A 19,227-nucleotide genomic window follows, 5' to 3' on the forward strand; every position below is an offset into this window, starting at 1 on the left:
TATTGCCCTCCTGTAGATATGGACATTGTTGGACAACTTACATCCATCCACATTGCATAGTTATTACATATTAGTAATTCATTTGAATTATTACTCAACTTAATCCTTCAAGAGCATATTAGATTTTTAGCCAATTATTTGCATGCTCATCTTAGCTTTGCAGAAGGTCTTTAAACCAGGGGTTCTCAAAGTGGGGTCCGGGGACTCCTTAGGGTCCTTGAGAGTTCCAAGGGGTCTCTGACAGTTAAGGGGTCCCCACAAAAGAATTTGAAGTTATAAAGTCCTATTGAATCATGCATATGTTCCACACTCCAGTTCAGAAGGTAGCTGTAATGTACCTAAAAGTTATTTGCCAACCTCCATAAAAAGAAGTGAAAGAGAAGAAGAAGTAGAGCTGCAAAATGTCACTTTCTCTGGTGGTTCCTGTTGGACAGGCTTTGTGTGTTGGGTGTTTTTTTCACTGGCCAGAAATAGAGCTATTAGAGCACAGAGTGAAACAAAACCTTTATGTTGCAGGCAGGAAAACTACACAAGTGAATTGAAAGAAAAAGAAACACTCTGTAGAGCTACCTCACAGTGTAAGTGGTCTTGTTAATATAACACAAAACTGATCAAATAAAAATGTTGACTGTAGCCACTTAAAGACACAAGTTTAGGAGTTGGTCACTGACTACCTACTGACTAGTATTTATTTTTAATTATATTTATTTTTATTCCAGTCTGCAGAATTCCAAAATACTGAAAAATGCCTTTTCATTCACATTTAATGTGTCAAAGAAAAACATTTCCTTGAAAGTTGACTTTTAATTAGCAAAAATGTTGATTAATTTCCTGTTGATTATTAAATCAATCAATTATTTTCAGCACTAGTGTTTTTACTTGTTGAATGTTCACATGCAAAGCCACATGAAAACACCGCTGTCAGATTCTGATTCTCAAAGTGTCATTATAGCCTCTGAAATGAAGTGGGGAAAATATGAGTCATTTTCTATAATACATTCCAAGTAAGTGTCGGTGTTAAAATTGCAGCCATACTCGAGTAAATGGGCTAATGCCTCTGCTTTGAATCTTTATCTTCTTCATCTTTCCCCGTGTTTATCCAGGTTGATTCATGTGCTTTTGCTGCATTTATGGTTGCACATCTTCATATCAATGGTTTGCAAACCTGTATCAAGTGTAGACTGTGTCTTGGTTCTCACTATGATGAGGTGCAATGTGCTCTTGAAACAGCTCATTCCCTCAGCACATCCTGCCTTTGTAGACCCTCACAGCAGCCATATGGCTCTTTTGTATTTGTAGATTGCAAGTAAACAGTGGATGTGCAGTGAAAGAGACATTTGCCCTAATGATCTCCTGTGCAGCGTCTTTCTGTCCCTTTATGTTTGCTGGAACCCACGTCCCTTTGCTAAGGTGCTGCTTCCCTGGATTTGCCCTATGAGGCCATTCAAATACCACCAGCATGTCCTGTCTTCCCTCTGTACATATTCTTGTTTGAGGTAAAGTGGCCGTGTGTTCTCTCTGGACAAGCTTGTACCTGTGTGAATGCATGCTGTGATTTCCACAGTGTTAGCAATTCAGTGAACATCCCTAGCCTTGTCTGCTCCGAACACCTGCAATTACTCTCACTGTCCTCTGTCTCCCCCCAGCTCTCCCTTGCTGCCCACTCTCTATCTTTTCCGCTCACATTTTCCTCTGGCTTACGCACAGGGAGGAGGATTAAAAAAAGACTAACAAGCACAAAAAGAACAAGGTTGGAAATGATGAGAGATTTGAGATCGATGATCAAGAAAGATATTCAAAAGAACCTGGAGAGAAATTAATGAAACGGATCCCGTATTTGTTCAAAAGCAAAAATAAATCACTGCAGGGAAGGATGTGATTTGTTATAAACCATATGTTGTACATGGTGTTAAATTAACTGGATTAAAGATGTGACTCATTAACACCTTAAAGCTCAGATCGCTTAGCATCCTCGGGTGTGCGAAATGTGGGACATGAAGAAAGATTCATGTTCACAGCCACATTCACAGACTCTTTTTATAGCTCTGGACCATTTAAGTGCCCGGGTCAAGAAATTGGTGCCAATCACAGCCCCTCCGTTCCATTTGGAGACCTGCACTTCCATTCTCACAGAAGTCTTATCTAGTTATCTCCTGAAATGCCTTCCTCAGGCCGCATGCTATGCAGGGAACAGTGAGAGTGGGTGCAGGTATGAAAACCGTATTCTATCCTTATCCCGTTGTTGATATTCATTTATTCATTGCTTTTGTTGAAATACTACATTTTGATGTTACGGTGTAGCAAGAATCAGAGTCCTATCTCAATCCCTGTGTCTGAATAAATAAATACAGATCTGGATGGATAGATATTTTCTTGTGGTATGTGTTGTAGCAGCCCTGTGTGTGGGGTTGTTGTTTTTATCTTTTCTTTTGGTTTCACAAAATTTGGATTCTCATTGACACCATCAGTGATATATCTCGGTGCTATTACAGGCGGAAAAGCTGAAGACTCGCCTGCAGGATTTGGAGAAGCTCCTGGCTCACTTTGATTGCCGGGGTAGATTTGGGAAGCAGCACCACCTGCTGAAGTATCACCTAGCCAGGCTTTATGAGCCTGATCACCAGCGGGAGGACACTCTACCCAACGCTCTGGAGGATTTCCTGGCATTTCAAGGTAACAGCAGCCACGAGCCAAGATAACTCCGCTCGGCCTGTCACTCCTTTTAATATTTCCTATATGGTCATGACAGCTGAAGAGATGCTTGGCCGCTGTTGCATTGTAAAACATGAAGCCCTCTCTCTCTCTCTAATGTGCCATTGTAACTATTGTGTCTCATTTTGGCTATGAGATGATAACATGCCATATCAGTACATACAAAACCAGCAAGCATGGCTCAGATAAATGACATGAAACCGCCCCCGGCGTTCTGCAAATGGGCTGCTGCTCTGTCTGTGTCTCCTCAGTGTGACGCCGTTACAGATACACCACAACAAAGCAATTAAATCAGGAGGCAGGCAACAATGCAAACCTCTCCCAATTACTTTAACACAATGCTGATAGATCGTCATTATCTTTGGAGGGGAAGGGGCTTCCAGTCTCAGCTGCACAGGCCAAATGGAGACAAATCATAACAATATAGAACAAGGCGCTATGTGACCAACTTAATCCCTATTTATGTGACAGGCAGCACATCTGTAATCTCTGGTTTATTATGATTATAGTTGCAATCACAGAAACCTTTTTCGCGAAGACCCCTCTGCATACTTAAACACACACACACACACACACACAGTTACCAGTCGTGCTTCTTTTGGCCCTGGTTGGCCCACTAATGTTTTAATGAGTATGCAGGAGCGACAGGTTCACTGTGTGGACACACCCACAGCCTCACACACATACACACACATTTATCTCTCATTCTATAAAACGAGTGCATGTGTTCTAAACCTGCCTGTATGGAATGAGCTGTTTGCTTGTCCTGTGGTGATGTTGGTTGCAGCTTTTGGTCTAAAATCTGTAAAAGTGACCTGCAGTTATTGTTTATATCAATATTTGTAATGTATTTCGTGTCCAAACCGAATTCAACACTGCACTGATAGGCCTTTAACAGACATGCCAAATGTGAAGCTGAGAAGATGACCAGTTCTCACAGACATTTCTGGAATTATTTGAATACAGAGACAGAGAAAAGCAAAAAGCATCCACACATGTACTTATTGTCTCTAAACTGACAATGCACCCAGTTAGAAACAGCTCAGAATACAAAGTGAGACTGTGACAAATCATTAACATCTGGACAGTATTTCATTATGGCTTTGATTTTTTTTCTGTCTGCAATGAGAGAGATAGTAGGGACAAGAGTCTGATTTCATACATCAGCTCAGAGAGATGTGTTTAAACCCAGTTTACCAGCTACAAAGAGTTGGAGGGAGAATATTCTTGGTGGAATAATGTGCCACAGTCTGAATATGGTTTTATTTGCTTTGTGCTCTTTGTTCTTGCAGAAGCTCGAGAGGCCTTCATAAAGCAATTTTCCTCGCTGGAAGGTTCTACGGGCGCGCTCTTAGCCCAGCTGCATGGCATTACAACCACTTTGAACTGCAGCATCAGCATGACAGAGGAAGCGGGGAAGGATGAAGGGAGCAGCGCTGTGTGTCAGACCCTCACAGACACTGTGCTCATGATCAGAATATCTCAGAAACAGCTAAAGCAGGCAATAGTGGACCTGGACACCATGGTAGGCGAATCAAACACACCTCATCCTCAACCTTGTGTTCATTGTGCACAAAGGTAGCAGGGATTCTGGGTAATTTCACAGAAGGCTCAAGGGTGGCTGTGATGTAATTGCTCCCTCGTTCTAAAAGCATGCTGTTATTGTATGTAACGTGATTGATTTCTTGTCTGTATTATGAGAAGCTGCAGTTTACTACCCATGGTGGAACTCCTTCATATAGATCCATAAAGATCCCCCAAAGCAAAACAATATTTCTCACCCTGCCTCACACCAACCCCCCCTCCCTCCTCGTGAGTGGCAAACGCAAACTGATGTTTGACGGACGCTAAAATTAACAACTTGTTCCTCACCCACCGTGAGGCTTTTCACTGTCTCTCCTCAATGCTCGCACGGAATCTATTATGGTTACCGCTGCCGTGTTATTTAGCATTGGGGAGATGAGAGGACTTGTTCTGCCAGTATATACAGTAGCTCTCTTTTTCTGATTGTGTGCGACTGTGCATGTGTGTGTTTGTGCATGAATACCTCTGTAGCCCTTATCACTTGGCTAAGCCTGAAGCAGCTGCAATTTAATTCCATATTATTTAGCAGAAAAAAATGCCACTGTGTCAATTGTTGATTTAGTTTTCCCATTTTTATTTGCATTTTCTCAAATTAAATGTCACTCGGGGGAGGATTCTGCATTCGACTGTGCGCACATTACATTTATCGAGACTAAAACTTTAGGGGATTTATTTTGCGGGAGGTTTTTTCCCATATACCCCTGCTTTGAACCTTCTGATTACATATACTTAAGTGGAGAGGCTCATTGTTTGTGGAGAGGTTTATTGTTTGTTAGCAAACCTCCACACTAACAGTCTGAGGCAGACACTATGACTCCCACCAGATTTTTCATGGATGCAAAATTCTACAACGGTGTATTGGGGCAAATTAGATGGAAAAGAAATGTACTCGGATAAAGTAAAAATTTTAAGCTGCGTGTCATTTCAGAAGAGGAATATATGCTCAGAAGCTCAGCCTGTCGCCTGCGTTAAAATGAGGGATGTGGAGCATTCAGTTACGTTTTAGAATAAGTTTCACAACTGTCAAAATACTCTATGATATATTTTATCTTTAAATATCTTTTGGGTCGTCGGCACCACATTATCAGAAGTATCAGAGGTTTGAAAAAAATTGGTATGAAACTGTTTTTTCAAAAGAAACAGCCACACAGGCTTATAAGTAAGTGCCTCTTATGTGGAGGAAATGTGAGTGGTCGACTGTGAGGTATTTGTTGATTACATCTGGCTGATATTCAAAGCAGTTTCATAGTTTCTCAAGAAACGATTAGATTCAAGATCTGGATTCAGAAGGAGTGGAATGTCAGCAAGAACCAGTTCTCCTAATTTCTTTAACGTTTCCATGATATTATACAGATAATCTACCATAACAACTTTATTCTCATGATGTTGTGACTTTTTCCTCATCACATTATGACTATTACATTTCTCAATTACAACTTTATTCCCGAAATATAATGATTATTCTTGAATTTTCAGATTTTTTCTACGCCTTCTTATTATACCTGATTTCTCCGTTTCTATTTTTCTCGTAGATCATTCCTTTTGATCTTGTGTCAGGACCTAACAAATGGAACATAATGGTCAATGACTCACAGGTCCTAATGCAAAGGTGAGTTCGGTGAATGGACTTTCAGTGGCCGATTATCGGCAGAGACCACTGGAGTAATCTGTGGAACTTCATCTCTCCTGGCTTCTCTCCGTCCTTTAGCTTGTCACTTACATTGTGGTTAGGCCACTGTGAATCGATGCCCTCAGCTGCTCAGAGTATGCAGGGCTATTATGTGGTAGTTACAGAAATCTGAACTGGAGAGCCAGCGATGGGAAGTCATTGATGCCGAAATCCATTTCATATCTCCTAAGGCAGTTGGAATAGTCTATTATTTGTACATTACTCTCACCCCCCCATCCTCCTCTTTTTTCCTCCTGTGTAGACACAAAGAAACAGCTGACCACATTGAGGCCGTTGCCCACAGGGCGGTGAGAGCCTCAAAGCAAACCTTGGCCTTCCTGATGGATCTCCTGCAGGACAACTCCACCGAGGAGTACATCAGGAACCTAACAGAGCGGTGAGCACAACACAGCCAACCCAAACACACGCCCACGCCGACAAACACAAGCAGAAAGAATGTCTCCTGTTCTCATGGGGCAGCCTTTATTGCGAAATCCCAACAAGCCGCATTACTCCCCGGATTATTCTGCTTTTCTCGGTATATTGCAAACAAAGTGCACCTATCCCCGTATTACAGTTCAAGGTCTCCTCAGCAGCCTTTTTAAAGCACATCGGAGTTTAGGAGTAAGACATTTAGCCACAGGGGGACGGCTCCTCTCCACTGTAAGCCTATTGCTTTCTTGGATTTGCCGCACGCTCGCTGCATCTCCTAGCGTGTGATTGCTCTGAGGATTATCCTGAATGCTAGACAGAATGATGCAAAAAGCCCTCCGGTGGCCATGACGAGAGCAAGAGGCGAGGAACTCAAAATTGATTACCCACTTCTAAGAGTCGTCAGCCGGGGTGCGGGACAGTTCTGTTAATCTCCGGAGCACGACAGCACATGCATGTGTTTGTGTCACTTTGTAGAACTGAGCACTTTATGCACAGATAGACAGCATAAAATTGCATTTCCCACACTTACATACGCATGTTTCAGATAGAATGGGTTTTATAGACAGGACGGCCATCCAATCAGAAGAAATGACAACAATAGTCAATAGAGTTTGTTTTTTTACAAAGCCTCAGATAGGACCAACAACAGGAGTGGAGACTTATTTGTTCTAACACCAACTTAGAGACCAACTTAATGTTTATTTATTGTTCTTTTATTTACAGTCAATCTCTATGTCTATATTCAGCAGCAGCAGAAGCAGAATTACATCACACCGCAAGGAAAGTGTGTGACTTTAACACAGTTCAGTGATGGAAACTAATCAAGTACATTTACTTGGGTACTTTTTTTCCGTTATAGATACTCACACACTACTACTAGTTTCTGCTTCTTTAGACATCTACACCAATCAATTTCACAACAAATTATTTTAGTTCCCACTCCGCTAAATTTATTTAGCTATGATAAGCCTGAGAAATCAATTGAATTCTTAAAGAGTGACAGTTTTACCATCCTCGCTCTTCCGCTTGTTGTATAAAATACTTCAGGAGTACAGACTGAATGACTAACAATGTCATTTTTGCACATTTACTTGCAATAAATTATTTTTATACTTTTTGCTTTGGCACTGCAATTAAGTTTAGTGGCCCTTGAGAAATGTTTGTGCTGGAGTGAAATATTTACTGTCATTTCTGGGGATCTGCTCTGCTGAGGGAAAACAGATTGTTTATAACTACACCTGTACATGTTCTACATTCTGCCTAACACCTTTCGTGAGTTCTTCAAGGTGTCAGGCTGAAGCAAAGCATCTCTATCTTCTCTCAACAGAATTATTCAATCAGATGAACAGAGGACATCCTGATATAATACAAACATACATATAAAAAAGTGTCTGTTACATTATATGTCTCTGTACGCTTAATTTACAACATCCTCCCATCACATATTGGAAAAGCAACCTCTGTAAGTGTATTTAAAAAAAAACGGTCTAAGCTTTTATTTATGGTCTCGATTTTCAGTCATTTCAACCTCATCTGTTCTTTTTGTTGTAAACTTAACATTATTGTTAATTCCACCACATGTATTTTTGCCTGTGTCTTCTTCTTTTATCAGCTATTTGAGATTATGTTATTGTTTTATTGTCCTTTATTGTCTGAATATGTTCTGTCTTTAAGCATCTGTTCTTCTGGTTGTAACTACCTTTTTCTTGCAAAGTAAGAAAGGAGGAGCTAGGATCATGCTATGAAAGGAGCTAAATGAATAAAGGTTATTATCGTTGTTACTACAATTGTATATTACTACATTTCCTTTGCTTTTTCTCGTCATCTTAATCCTCAGAATAACACAAATGCAGCAGCAGAAGGAGAATCTGACAGCGCAGGTGAACGCTACTGTTGCCAAACAGCTGTCCCTGGAGAAGGAAGCTGCCGGTATAAAGCTTGCCCTGGGTAACATCACATCATCCTTACATCAGCTGGCTCTGACAGATGCCAGCCCATCACCAGAGCCCGACCAAACACAGCTCAACCGAACACATCCCACCAACCACACAGCACAGGTCAGTGTGGAAAGCACCTGCAGTGTGCAAATGAGATTTGAAGCATTATTATGTCACATTATCCATCAATGAGTGAATCATTTAGTAGAATTAAAGCTGCACGCTTTATACAAGAAAACGCTTCCCTGTCATTCAAACAAGACTCATGTAGGGATAAAAGCATATTTCTTGATTTTTGATGAGTGGGCAGTTAACTCTGCCTAATATTTTTCTTGATTTAACATTTGGCAAGCGAGCCTTCAGAGGGGGACACTGAGTAGGCACACGAGAGGAGATTCTGGCAGGATCTGCAGCACATGGGGTACATGCTGTTCCACTGGAGGCCGATTAACCAACGTAGCATCTTTGAGCAGACAAAACACTGAAGCTAATGTGCCTGTTGTGAAGTGTAAATGTTTTTGCAAATTTGCGGGAGGAAGCAAAATGAGGCTGATTTCAACCAAAGCATTTGTATATTCCTGCTTCCTGTTCAGTGGGGTGATGACTTGATGAAAAAGACGAAAGAGCTGGAGCAGCAAATTCAGACCAAAGATGATCTCATCAGTAAAATCACAGACGGGGTGGAGCCTCTGAAAGAGACGGTCAGTGTGAATCTGAAGAGCGTGGATGGCATCAGTGAGGTTAGTACAACAAGTGGTGCTGTGTTAAGATATGTTAGCTATGTATTGAATTATCTTTTTAATGCTCAGTGGAAAGGGAATGTGAAGGTTTTTATTATTGGTTGACTAACTTTGGTGATCTTCAGACAGTTAAATCAATATTTGATCTAATGTCACATTATCAACAGCCAGGGAGCACCTGAGTTTTACATGACCAAGTGTGGAATGCACATACAAAGAGGGAGTCACGAGTTGGGCAAATATCTTTGTGGGTGATGAGAGGCACGGATCTCCAGCTGGTTGGGATCAAATGTTGGACTGCCCAAAGTGCAATCTAAGTTTAAGTGTTGGTCATGTCTGGAGATGTTTTTTTGTTGGTTTTTGGAAAAGGTCCTGAGATTGTCGCTACAAACCAATTTACCCTACTAGGACAAATAAAGCACCAATCTTCCTATATCTACCTATCTATTGTAGGCTACATATACTGTATGCATTGAGATTATGGGACTGATTTGCTTTAGATGTTCATTTTCCTCAGCAGATAAATTATATAGGCTTTGCTGATCCCTTAAAGGTTCAGTGTGTAGAATTTAGTGACATCTAGTGGTGAACTTTCATGTTGTAGCTGAATACCCCTTACCTCGCCCAACCCTTCCAAAGAAAGAGAACCTGTGGGAGAATACAGTTGTCATAAAAACTCAAAAGGTGTTTAGTTTGTACAGTTTTCTACTGTAAAAATCATGGTTGGACCCACTCCAGATGTAAATATAAAGTATTTAAATGTAAAGGGCCCATTCTAGGGTAAATAAAACAGCAATTTGTACAATTGAGATGAAACATACTAGTGAAATCATCACTAGGATTATTTTATATTCATTTTCTGCCAATAGATAATTTCCACCTAAATCTTTAACACTGAACCTTGAACTCTCTACAAAACATCGTCTCAAAATTTAAATTTGTACAATTGTACTTGACTCTACTCTCTAGATAGCATTGGGAGCATGTTAGCACGCTAACGTTTATCTCAAACTATTGCTATGCCCAAGCTTCATACCGCTACTTGCATGACGTCAGAATTTTTGATCATTAGCTGTCCTCCTTTCAGTTTCCTCCACAGTAGGAATTTGGATTTTATAATAAGCTTTGAATACAGTTGGATCCTATGTGTCTATTTCTGAAGCTTCAAGCTCGTGCTCAAGGCGCAAAGGTCTTGGCTCTGTCGTCCGTGGTGGCTGGGAAAGAGGTGGAATCAGAAGCCATTTACCTTCACAAAGAATTAGAAAGTAAGTCTCCATCTAGCTCATCTGACCGTCTCACTATTGCTTTTGTTGAACATCCAAATGTCAAATACTGAAAGTGAAAACAAACTGCAGATTCTGTAATGAATGTTTCATCACCACTGTAAACTTTTGACCTGCTCGACATGTACTGAATGCAGAGCAGCTTATGTGAAGAATGCAATGGCATGGCATGGAATTCAAGCATAAATGAGTTAAACATTGGCTTTATGGCACATGAAGAGGATCTGTAGTAGTTTTGTCTGATCACACATTTATTGAAATAATACTAGAGATCATACAATAATATAAGCATATGTTAGATAATGAAAATATTAGCATAAAATTCGGCAAGTGGACTTAACACTGATCCATAAATGTATTAAATCTTTATTAAATCTTTACACCTTTGAATCTGTTTTATTTTCACCATCTGCTTTCTTCCCTATCTCAACTAAGACATGGTGAGGGAGTGGCCCCTTCGGCAGGCCCAGACCAAGGCTGCAATTAAGAAGGAGAGACCCCTGGAGGAAAAGGTCCTGGCTGATGTCAGGAAAAGGGTCTCGCAGATCAAGGAGATGCTAAAACCAGCTCTGGAAAACTCCAGCCTCTCCAGCAACACCATAAAAGAGGCAGAAAAAACAGCAAAGAATGCAGCAAAGGCATGAGACTTTGTTTATATTAGTCATGCTAACAGAGTGGCTTTGGGTGTGGCATTGCTGCATTGTAGATGCATAGATGAGTCCTAATGACCTCATCTTTTCATGCAATGCCACTTGCAGTTCAAATGTTTATTCTGACGCTATATATATATATATATATATATATATTAGATCATCAATGTCCCTGCAGGATGAATTATTTGAGTTCAACATTGGTAATTCCTTCATTTTTCATCTAACATCATCAATCATGTCAGTCTTAGCGTTACTTTGTTCTTAGTGCTAATTAGCAAATTTTAGCACAAAAACAAAGTACATATTGTTCATTAATAGTATTATAAATATTAGCATGCTGCCACGCTAACTAAGAAGATGAACATGCTTAATACTACACCTGCTAAACTTTGTATGTCTCTATTGTCATTGAGCATGTTAGCAGCATGAAATGACATTACATTAGAATCTAGCTAAAATTGTGCAGCCTGACAGAGCCACCAGTTCCAGAATAGACTCTTGTTACCTTAAGTAGGTTAACGATCAATAGTCACTTCAATTATTCCTCTTTTCTTTGTGTTCAGCAATCCAAGGCCGTTTTGACCCAGGCCAAACACACCAGGACTGCGTCCGCTCACCTTAGTTCCCATATTGACTCTGCTTTACAACAGCTGGCTGAACAGGAGACGCTAACTGACATCGCAAAGTCCCAAATCCCTTCAGAGGTACTGAACACAGACACATGAATAATCTTTGAGTATTGATCTACACTTCCTGTGTACAGCTTAATACACTACGGTATGTCTTCTTATTCCCAGTCCGAGGTATCCCTAAACAACATGAGGGACGACATGGAAGCAGCCAAGCTCCAGTTGGAGACCTACTCTGTCACACTAACTGACCTAATCAGTAAAATTGGTAAGTCACTTTATTATACATGATTTCCACTGTGGCTACCTTTTGGTTCTTCTTTGTCTATAAACCGATTAATCTTCATTATACCTTAAATGTCAGATCACTAAAGTGCTCTGTGCTTTTTACTGCCTCATTTAACATGGAAATATTTCCTAGATTTTGTATCCCCACGTTAGAGCAAGAATAACTGCAGTTCATGGCGCCCAGAAGCATTTTCTTTGTGGGTAAATTTAAGTGTAACAAAATAATTTAGCTTTGTATTTAGCCTATTATTATCTGACCTCTTTATTCAGACTCATTTAATGTATAATATATTAAACAGTTTGTAGAGTTAATATGCGAGGCAAGGTTCTGGCACTGATTTATGGTCAATATGTTAATATCAGACAGCAAGAATAATGATAAATCATTGCAATTAGGCAGAAGGATCTACTAGTTGTATCATTGATGTAGGATCGCCAATTACAATCTGAAAAACAAACTCTTGAAGCCTGTGTCTTCCATCTGTCCTCTCTCTTGCATGTACGGACCAGATGCCAACTTGCCGCTGGAGCGCTTCGACCGAATCCTGAACGAGACAGCGCGTCGCCTAAGCATGCTCCGCGGAAGCGTGGAGAGCCCGACGCTGGGCTCGAAGATCCAGAAGCTGCAGTCGGCTGCTAAGGAGCAGCAGAGCCGGCTGTCCCTCATTGAACAGGATTTACAGGAGATCACGGAGGAGAGAGACAGTCTCAGGGATATTACTTTAAACTTGCCTCAGTCCTGCCCCCAGGCTTCAGGTGCAGGCAAAGGGTAGGTCCTGAGGATGATGGGGGGATTTAGTTATTGATAAGACAGTTGAACATCAGAAAAGTCTGGGAGGATTTTGTTAATAAAAGGATCTGTGGTCATTTTTTTATACCGCTTCAAAAAAGTCAATGATATCCTTTTATATTCTTTCTTCTTTCCACCTTTTGCCCAAAGGTACAATTTACTATCACTGCATCCACACACACACACACACACACACACACACACACACACACACTCTTCTACCATAAGCTACAGAAATCTACAAGGTCTCTTAAGATTTAAGACACAAACAACATCCAAACTTTAATTTCACCATCAACAATAACCCAACGCTCTGACCTGCTGGAGTGCACTGTCAAGTTTAAAATAATGCTGATTTTCCTTTGCGGAGGTAAAAGGTGTGTCTGAGTGCTCTTCCAGACTGACACGTTCATTTACACTTGAGCTCTTTTTCATCAGCGTGGCATAATTAACAATTAGTCCTCTTGGCCTCTGTGGGGTTGGGGTCAGGCTTCAACAGCACACTACCCGTGTTCAGGAGTCGTACTTACTTACAGTGCCTACCTCTCTGTTTTTATAGTTCCTCCATGTTTCTGCCTCTGTCAAAAGCTCAAACATCCCCTGTCTGTGGGTCACGTTTAGTCACGATGACGAGACTTTGGAAATGGTGACAGACTTAAATTATGTAAGAGAGATTTTTCTGTTCTTACAAAAGCTGAATTACTGATAAGGAATGAGAATAGAGACTGACAAATACACATCAACATCTAATTTTAATCATTATAAACCTTTTCAAAGTAAAGTGTTTTTGAGAAAGTGTAATTACATACCAAAATGTAATTTGTTATGGAAAGTGTTGCATGATGGTGAAGGTACATTTAACTGATAAAAAAGCTTGAAATTGTAGATAGTGGTTCAAGGAACACTCAGAAAACAAACAATTAAAGAAGTATTCAATGCTTGGAGCACTTGTCTGTTGTTTGTGAATTTCTCAAAGTGAATTTGGCGATTTTGCTTCAAAGTTTGAATTGATATCTATTTACACTCCTCATACAGAATGGTAAGGAACATTAATTGTCTGTTAGCTGTTCAAATAGTTATTTTTATGTACATGTACAAAACTGCAACACTGAAGTAGTCAATATTTCTTAAAGGATAACTGCAACATGTTGGGTGATTTTTTTTTTTTTCATTTGACACACCCATAGACTGTATATGAAGATGGACAACACGTCTCCACTGCCTCCCACTATCCAAAAATAAAGCCAAAACCTCACGAACGTGAATGACGCTATCTTGCAGAGTTGAAGCCAGGCTGTGCACAGCATAGCGATGGGGGGATTGAGCCAAAATAGCAAGGTCCCATGGATACACAGTCCAGTCATGAGTGTCAGCTGTCATGAGTGTCAGCTGTCAATCATGACGTTTCACCCGTTCAAACATACCAGAAATATGGCACTTGAACAAAATATTTTATGTTTGTTTGACTTTTATTTTGGTCTGTGTCCATCTGCTAACATGGAGGAAGCTGGTCTCTTTTGTAGAGCGGTCATGTTGTCCATCTTCATATACAGACTGTATACACCATCATGTCTGTTAATTGAATGTGACGCGACAGCGAGGTGACTGTTAGCATAGCATAGAGACAGCAGTTTCCTGTGTAACATTATATCTGAGCAAAGTTTGCAACAACATGTTAATTTTCTGACCTTTAAAGTTGGTAGGTGAAAGTTTGTACCTTTGGTTAAATTTAACTGACAAGTGTTATTGATCTTCTCATCCTACTCTGGGCAAGAAAGCAAAGAACCATATTTGCCAAAATGTCAAACTGTTACTGTAACACCACTGAGCAGTTAAAGCATTAAGTCAATATGCTCTTTCAGTAATGTGCGGTGTTTACTATTGAGTAAATTGCAATCGCATTAAAATTGAAGTACACAACAGAACACTGTAGCAGATATTGGCTCACCCACTTATTGTCAAACTTTACTCCAATTTAATATTTTATAACATTTTTAGTCAGTTTTTTATTTTTGTAACTTCCAGCATTAAATAAAATGTGCTCATCCCCTTGCAGCGATGGCGTAGGGGCAGACATCCATGGAAATCCATCATGTGGAGGAATGCAGCTGGAGGTTTTAGGACTTAAAGAGAAGTCATTTTCTGTCAGTTTAGTGACAACGTAAAGATGAGTTTCATCACCAAATGAAAATTAAATTCATGACTGTTGAGAGCATAAGTATGAGCATAAGAGAGCAGCACACAGTTCTGTAAAGTCAGTACAATATCCATGCTTCATATTGGAGTGAATATAGCAGCGTTATTTGTGAATGGTTAAGTAATACTTGATATTTGAATCAATATCGAACAGTTAGACTAATATGTGAAGTAACGCATTGTTTAACATCAGATGTGATATTACCTAGATTTGTGATAACTTGGCTCGAGGTACCCAGTGCAGCAAAACCACAGCACGAGCTCACAACAGTAATAATGGAGTCATCACCTGCTCTCATCCACATTAAAAGCAGGGGGGGTTTGGTTCCTAATTACAGTGTCTGCATGGAATAATGGGCACCAACAGTTTTATGCAGAGCAACAGTGGGTATTTACTGAGGATGGGTGTCATTTCACAGTTTTCCCCTTTACTCAGACATCAGCGTTGAGTGAATGCAACACCTGCTCGACCGCAAACGATCATTGGATTTGATTTTCAGGCCGCGTCAGCAACAGCTTCAACATAACAGGGTTTCTGGAGGGTTTAAATAATATAGAATCTAATAATCTGAATTTTAGACCTTTAAAAAGTCGTTGAAATGCTAGGGTTAGTTAGTTCCATCAAAAATAAAATGAGGGTCTTCAAATTCCTCACATGCAGGTAAATTATGGAGACTTAAGATTTGTGCATCCATCAACATGAATAGCAACGAGCGTGCTTTACTTGTACCTTTGACATCTCTGTTTACCGGAGATATAGTGAAATTAATTAATGCGGCTGCGAGGTAGATTTACTAGGATTTATGGGGTGCAAATCAACACTCTACCTGCTGCTTCACTTCATTTTCATTTATGGGAAAGTGTCAAGTTTCCCTCATCGGTCTTCAAAAGTTGCAAATTAAACTTGAAACACCCTAAAAACATTGCATTAATTAATATTTCTGCTGTTGTAAGACATGGGAATAGCAGTGGGAGTTTTTTCACCAGATCTGCTCCCTGCAGCTCTTCTTTTCTTTAATGAGCACACTTTTATTTTGAACGGAAGTGATTTCTATTGAACTCACAGCTGAAGATGTGATTTGTGAATGTGTAAAGAATAAGTAACCTGCAGGAGGTAAGGATGAGGTTGTCAAAACATTAAACATCACATAAGAAGGTAATTGGGTAACGTATGGCAGACAGGTGTACCCCCAGGAGGTACGATGTCAGGGACAAGTGGAGGTGTTGGAGGTGTGGAAGTGTTAATGCAGAAGATGTGAAATTCTTTTGATAATTTTAATGACATAAGAGTTTAGTTGGTGACATTTATATTTTGTTTTCTCAAAATTCCTGAAAACTATCTATATTTGAGTTCATCCATTATTATACAGAGCAGAGAATCTCCTGCTGTGTTGTTCATGTGTGAAAGTTCAATAAGCTTCTCTTTCAATATTACAAATGAAATAAACTTTTAAGATGAGGTCCGACTTGGCAAACACAGCTCTATCCACTAACCTCTCACCCTTCAAATAACTATTACTGTATATCGGCTTTGACATCTATCTTCTCATTCACCCGTTTGAATGCAGTGGTCACACATTCCTAGGAAAAACACATCAATGTCAAATTAGCTGCTTGAAAACCGTAACATCAAAGATAGTTACTGACACCCTCCCTACTGCGCCTCTCACCCCACTTCACAGCCAGTCGTCAAATGAGTTCAGGAAAGCAACACCACCCCTGGAAAAAAAAACATTCTCACTTTTTCCCCCTCAAACCTTGTCTTTGCCCCGTGTGCTGTCAGAAAAAACACAATCTGAGCGCTGCAGTCTTCCTCAGCTCTTCTGTTTGCTTTTGGTATCGAGCGAGGGGCCCGGACATGCTGTACAGAAGAAACAGCCTCATGACAGGGGGAGGGGGATGAATGTCAGTTGACTCATAAATGTGTCAGAGACCACAGATTCAAACGAACCCTGCAAAGGCATATGCAAATAAACACTTTTAATTGATCACTATGGTGTAGATCTGGTGGTGAGCGTCTTCCCGATTCTTGCAGCACCTTTTCCTGTTTGTGGGTCTGTTCTGTCTAAATACTGAAAAAGCTTCGATCACAGCATCTCTCTCTCTCTCAGCATCATTCTCCACAGACCAACCTTATTATCACCCTCTGCACAGGCTGTCAAGATGGTTCTATGTATGCACTGCTACAACCGCAACAAAGCCACTTCGAGACAGATTGTAATAACATGCGCTATTGTCACTATCAGCATACGTTTATAGATTCTATAAGGCTAAAAGAACTTTGGTACAGAGTTGTTAATGTATAGAATATTATAGAATATTGCATATTAGTTTTTTATGTTTGTTTTTACAGTAGAAGCATTTTTTTTTTACAGTATAAGCAGTTATATGTTGTCAATCCTGCACATGATTGTTTGGTTCTTATAGTAAAAGGCTCAACAGTCCGCCTCTGAAAACACATTCAGACATCTTCACTGCTAAATATTTGTTTGGGGGGTGGAGGCACCCAAATATCCAGCAGCAGCCTCTGTTACTATGAATATGTATAATTCAGTTTATATAGTTTTAAGGAAGGGGAAGTCAGAGTGAGGACAGACTGATAATCTGCCGTCAGCAGTGCAACCGGTGGAGTCATTCGACATAAACCTATAAAGCAAAAAGGTTTTACTGCATGATGAAATAATTGTAATAACCTCATTTACAATCACACCTTATGCCTCCTGTTGCATTTCCTGAAGAAGATAGACCCTGGGTCCCGTAGGGAAATCTTAAGCTCCAACAGAAACTAAATTAACTATGAAATCTATGGTTTAATTGAATGCTGATGGGTCTCTTCACTCCAGCGAATATGCTCAAAATAACTGAATGAATCAGAATATTAAAGATGGTTGATTGTTGGGAAAGACGACTAAGAATTTGTGTGACACAGTTGATGCACTTTAACCTGCTGTTTTTTTTCTTTTGACAAGCTTATAAAGATACATAACAAATATGAACAGAAAAAAATAAGTTATAGACTAATGCAAAAAAAATGAAAATTATAATTATTATAAGAAAAACAATTCAATGTAGCAAATAGTTTTTAATTAATTATTATATTATTTATTGAACTTTAGGATTATAACACGAGGATTATTACATAAAATCTCTGCCAATAGTTCCCTTTCACCTGAATCTTACACACTGGACCTTTAAGTACCTGTTTTTCATTTTAATTCCTGCTAATAAAACTTCCCTTTTCAGTTAAGTTCTATCAATATGGGCCAAACATTTTATACAACCAATTTGCTACAATAAATACCTTCTTAGTCTTAGTTTTTTTAATTTACATTAAGAGGACACTGCAAAATATTGATTCTGAATGTATTAACAAAATTAGCAAAAGCCACAGAGCTGACAAAAACCATCCTCCGTGCATAAGGAAAGTTATTGTCAGGCAAAAGTGAAATTTCCTGAAAGTATTGTTCTGTTTCAATCAATAACTAAAGCTGTGGTTTGTCAGGAAATGATAAGAAAGGTTTATACTTTTGGAGAACGAAAGTAAAATGAGGTCATGTGGCTGCTGCTGCTCAGGACGTGGACAAAGAGAAGTTCCCTGCTGTAACAGAAAATGATTTGAAAACGACATATTTGCATGTGTCAAGACCAGTCAGACACATGAACAATGAAGTGGCGCAATAACCGCAATCCACAAACATCAGTGAGCCATTAGACGCCCTGGTGAGAGGATATGACTCAGTGCTGCACTTCAGGCCCAAATCTTTTCCAAATAAAGCTGATCATTTTGGCTTTGACTTATAGAGATGAAAGACTGGGACTGTTGAGGAAAAGGTGTGCTAGTTTTTTTCTTTACCTTTAAACTCTGTATATTTTTCCGGGTAATAAAATTCCCGCCACCTTTAGACTGGCTCAGGAAACCATCCCAAGGACAGGTGTGTAATGCAAAATATGATGGAGCGACGTTCGGTTTCGCCAAATAATATCCCCATCACGCTTCGCAAATTGGCGAAGATAGAGTCGGGTCATACACGTAACTTCTGAAGCTTTCTGCTAAAGGAGAGAGAGAAGTCTGAGAGGGAGACAGGAGGAATGAAAACTGAAGCCAGGTTATTTTTCTCCCAGACAGGTAAGTGCAGTTTACATTATCTAGCGCTTATTGCCATCAGGGGAACTTGTACAGCCTCAATAACTCGACTTTGAGAAAAAACAGCCCGTGCAGAGCCGAGGAGGCTCGCGCCACACGGCCAATATATACGTTTGTAGCAGTGCTTTATTGTGATTGAGGATGCTTTGCACACTGCCTTCTTTATT

General features: G+C 39.9%; 1 protein-coding gene across 1 annotated transcript in view; it reads left to right on the forward strand.

The window, feature by feature from the left end:
• lamc3 (laminin, gamma 3) overlaps positions 1–13,664 on the forward strand; it is a 111,832-nt gene extending 98,168 nt beyond the window's left edge. Inside the window, exons 18-28 of the mRNA XM_020082516.2 lie at positions 2,493–2,673; positions 4,005–4,237; positions 5,829–5,905; positions 6,228–6,362; positions 8,238–8,457; positions 8,931–9,077; positions 10,240–10,342; positions 10,796–10,998; positions 11,577–11,717; positions 11,811–11,910; positions 12,441–13,664. Of these exons, the coding sequence (XP_019938075.2) occupies positions 2,493–2,673; positions 4,005–4,237; positions 5,829–5,905; positions 6,228–6,362; positions 8,238–8,457; positions 8,931–9,077; positions 10,240–10,342; positions 10,796–10,998; positions 11,577–11,717; positions 11,811–11,910; positions 12,441–12,703 (1,803 nt within the window). The 3' untranslated portion in view covers positions 12,704–13,664. The remainder of the gene's footprint in view (positions 1–2,492; positions 2,674–4,004; positions 4,238–5,828; positions 5,906–6,227; positions 6,363–8,237; positions 8,458–8,930; positions 9,078–10,239; positions 10,343–10,795; positions 10,999–11,576; positions 11,718–11,810; positions 11,911–12,440) is intronic.
• Positions 13,665–19,227: the final 5,563 nt, after the last annotated feature.

Source organism: Paralichthys olivaceus, chromosome 18 (assembly GCF_024713975.1).
Source record: "Paralichthys olivaceus isolate ysfri-2021 chromosome 18, ASM2471397v2, whole genome shotgun sequence".
Taxonomy (NCBI): Eukaryota; Metazoa; Chordata; class Actinopteri; order Pleuronectiformes; family Paralichthyidae; genus Paralichthys; species Paralichthys olivaceus.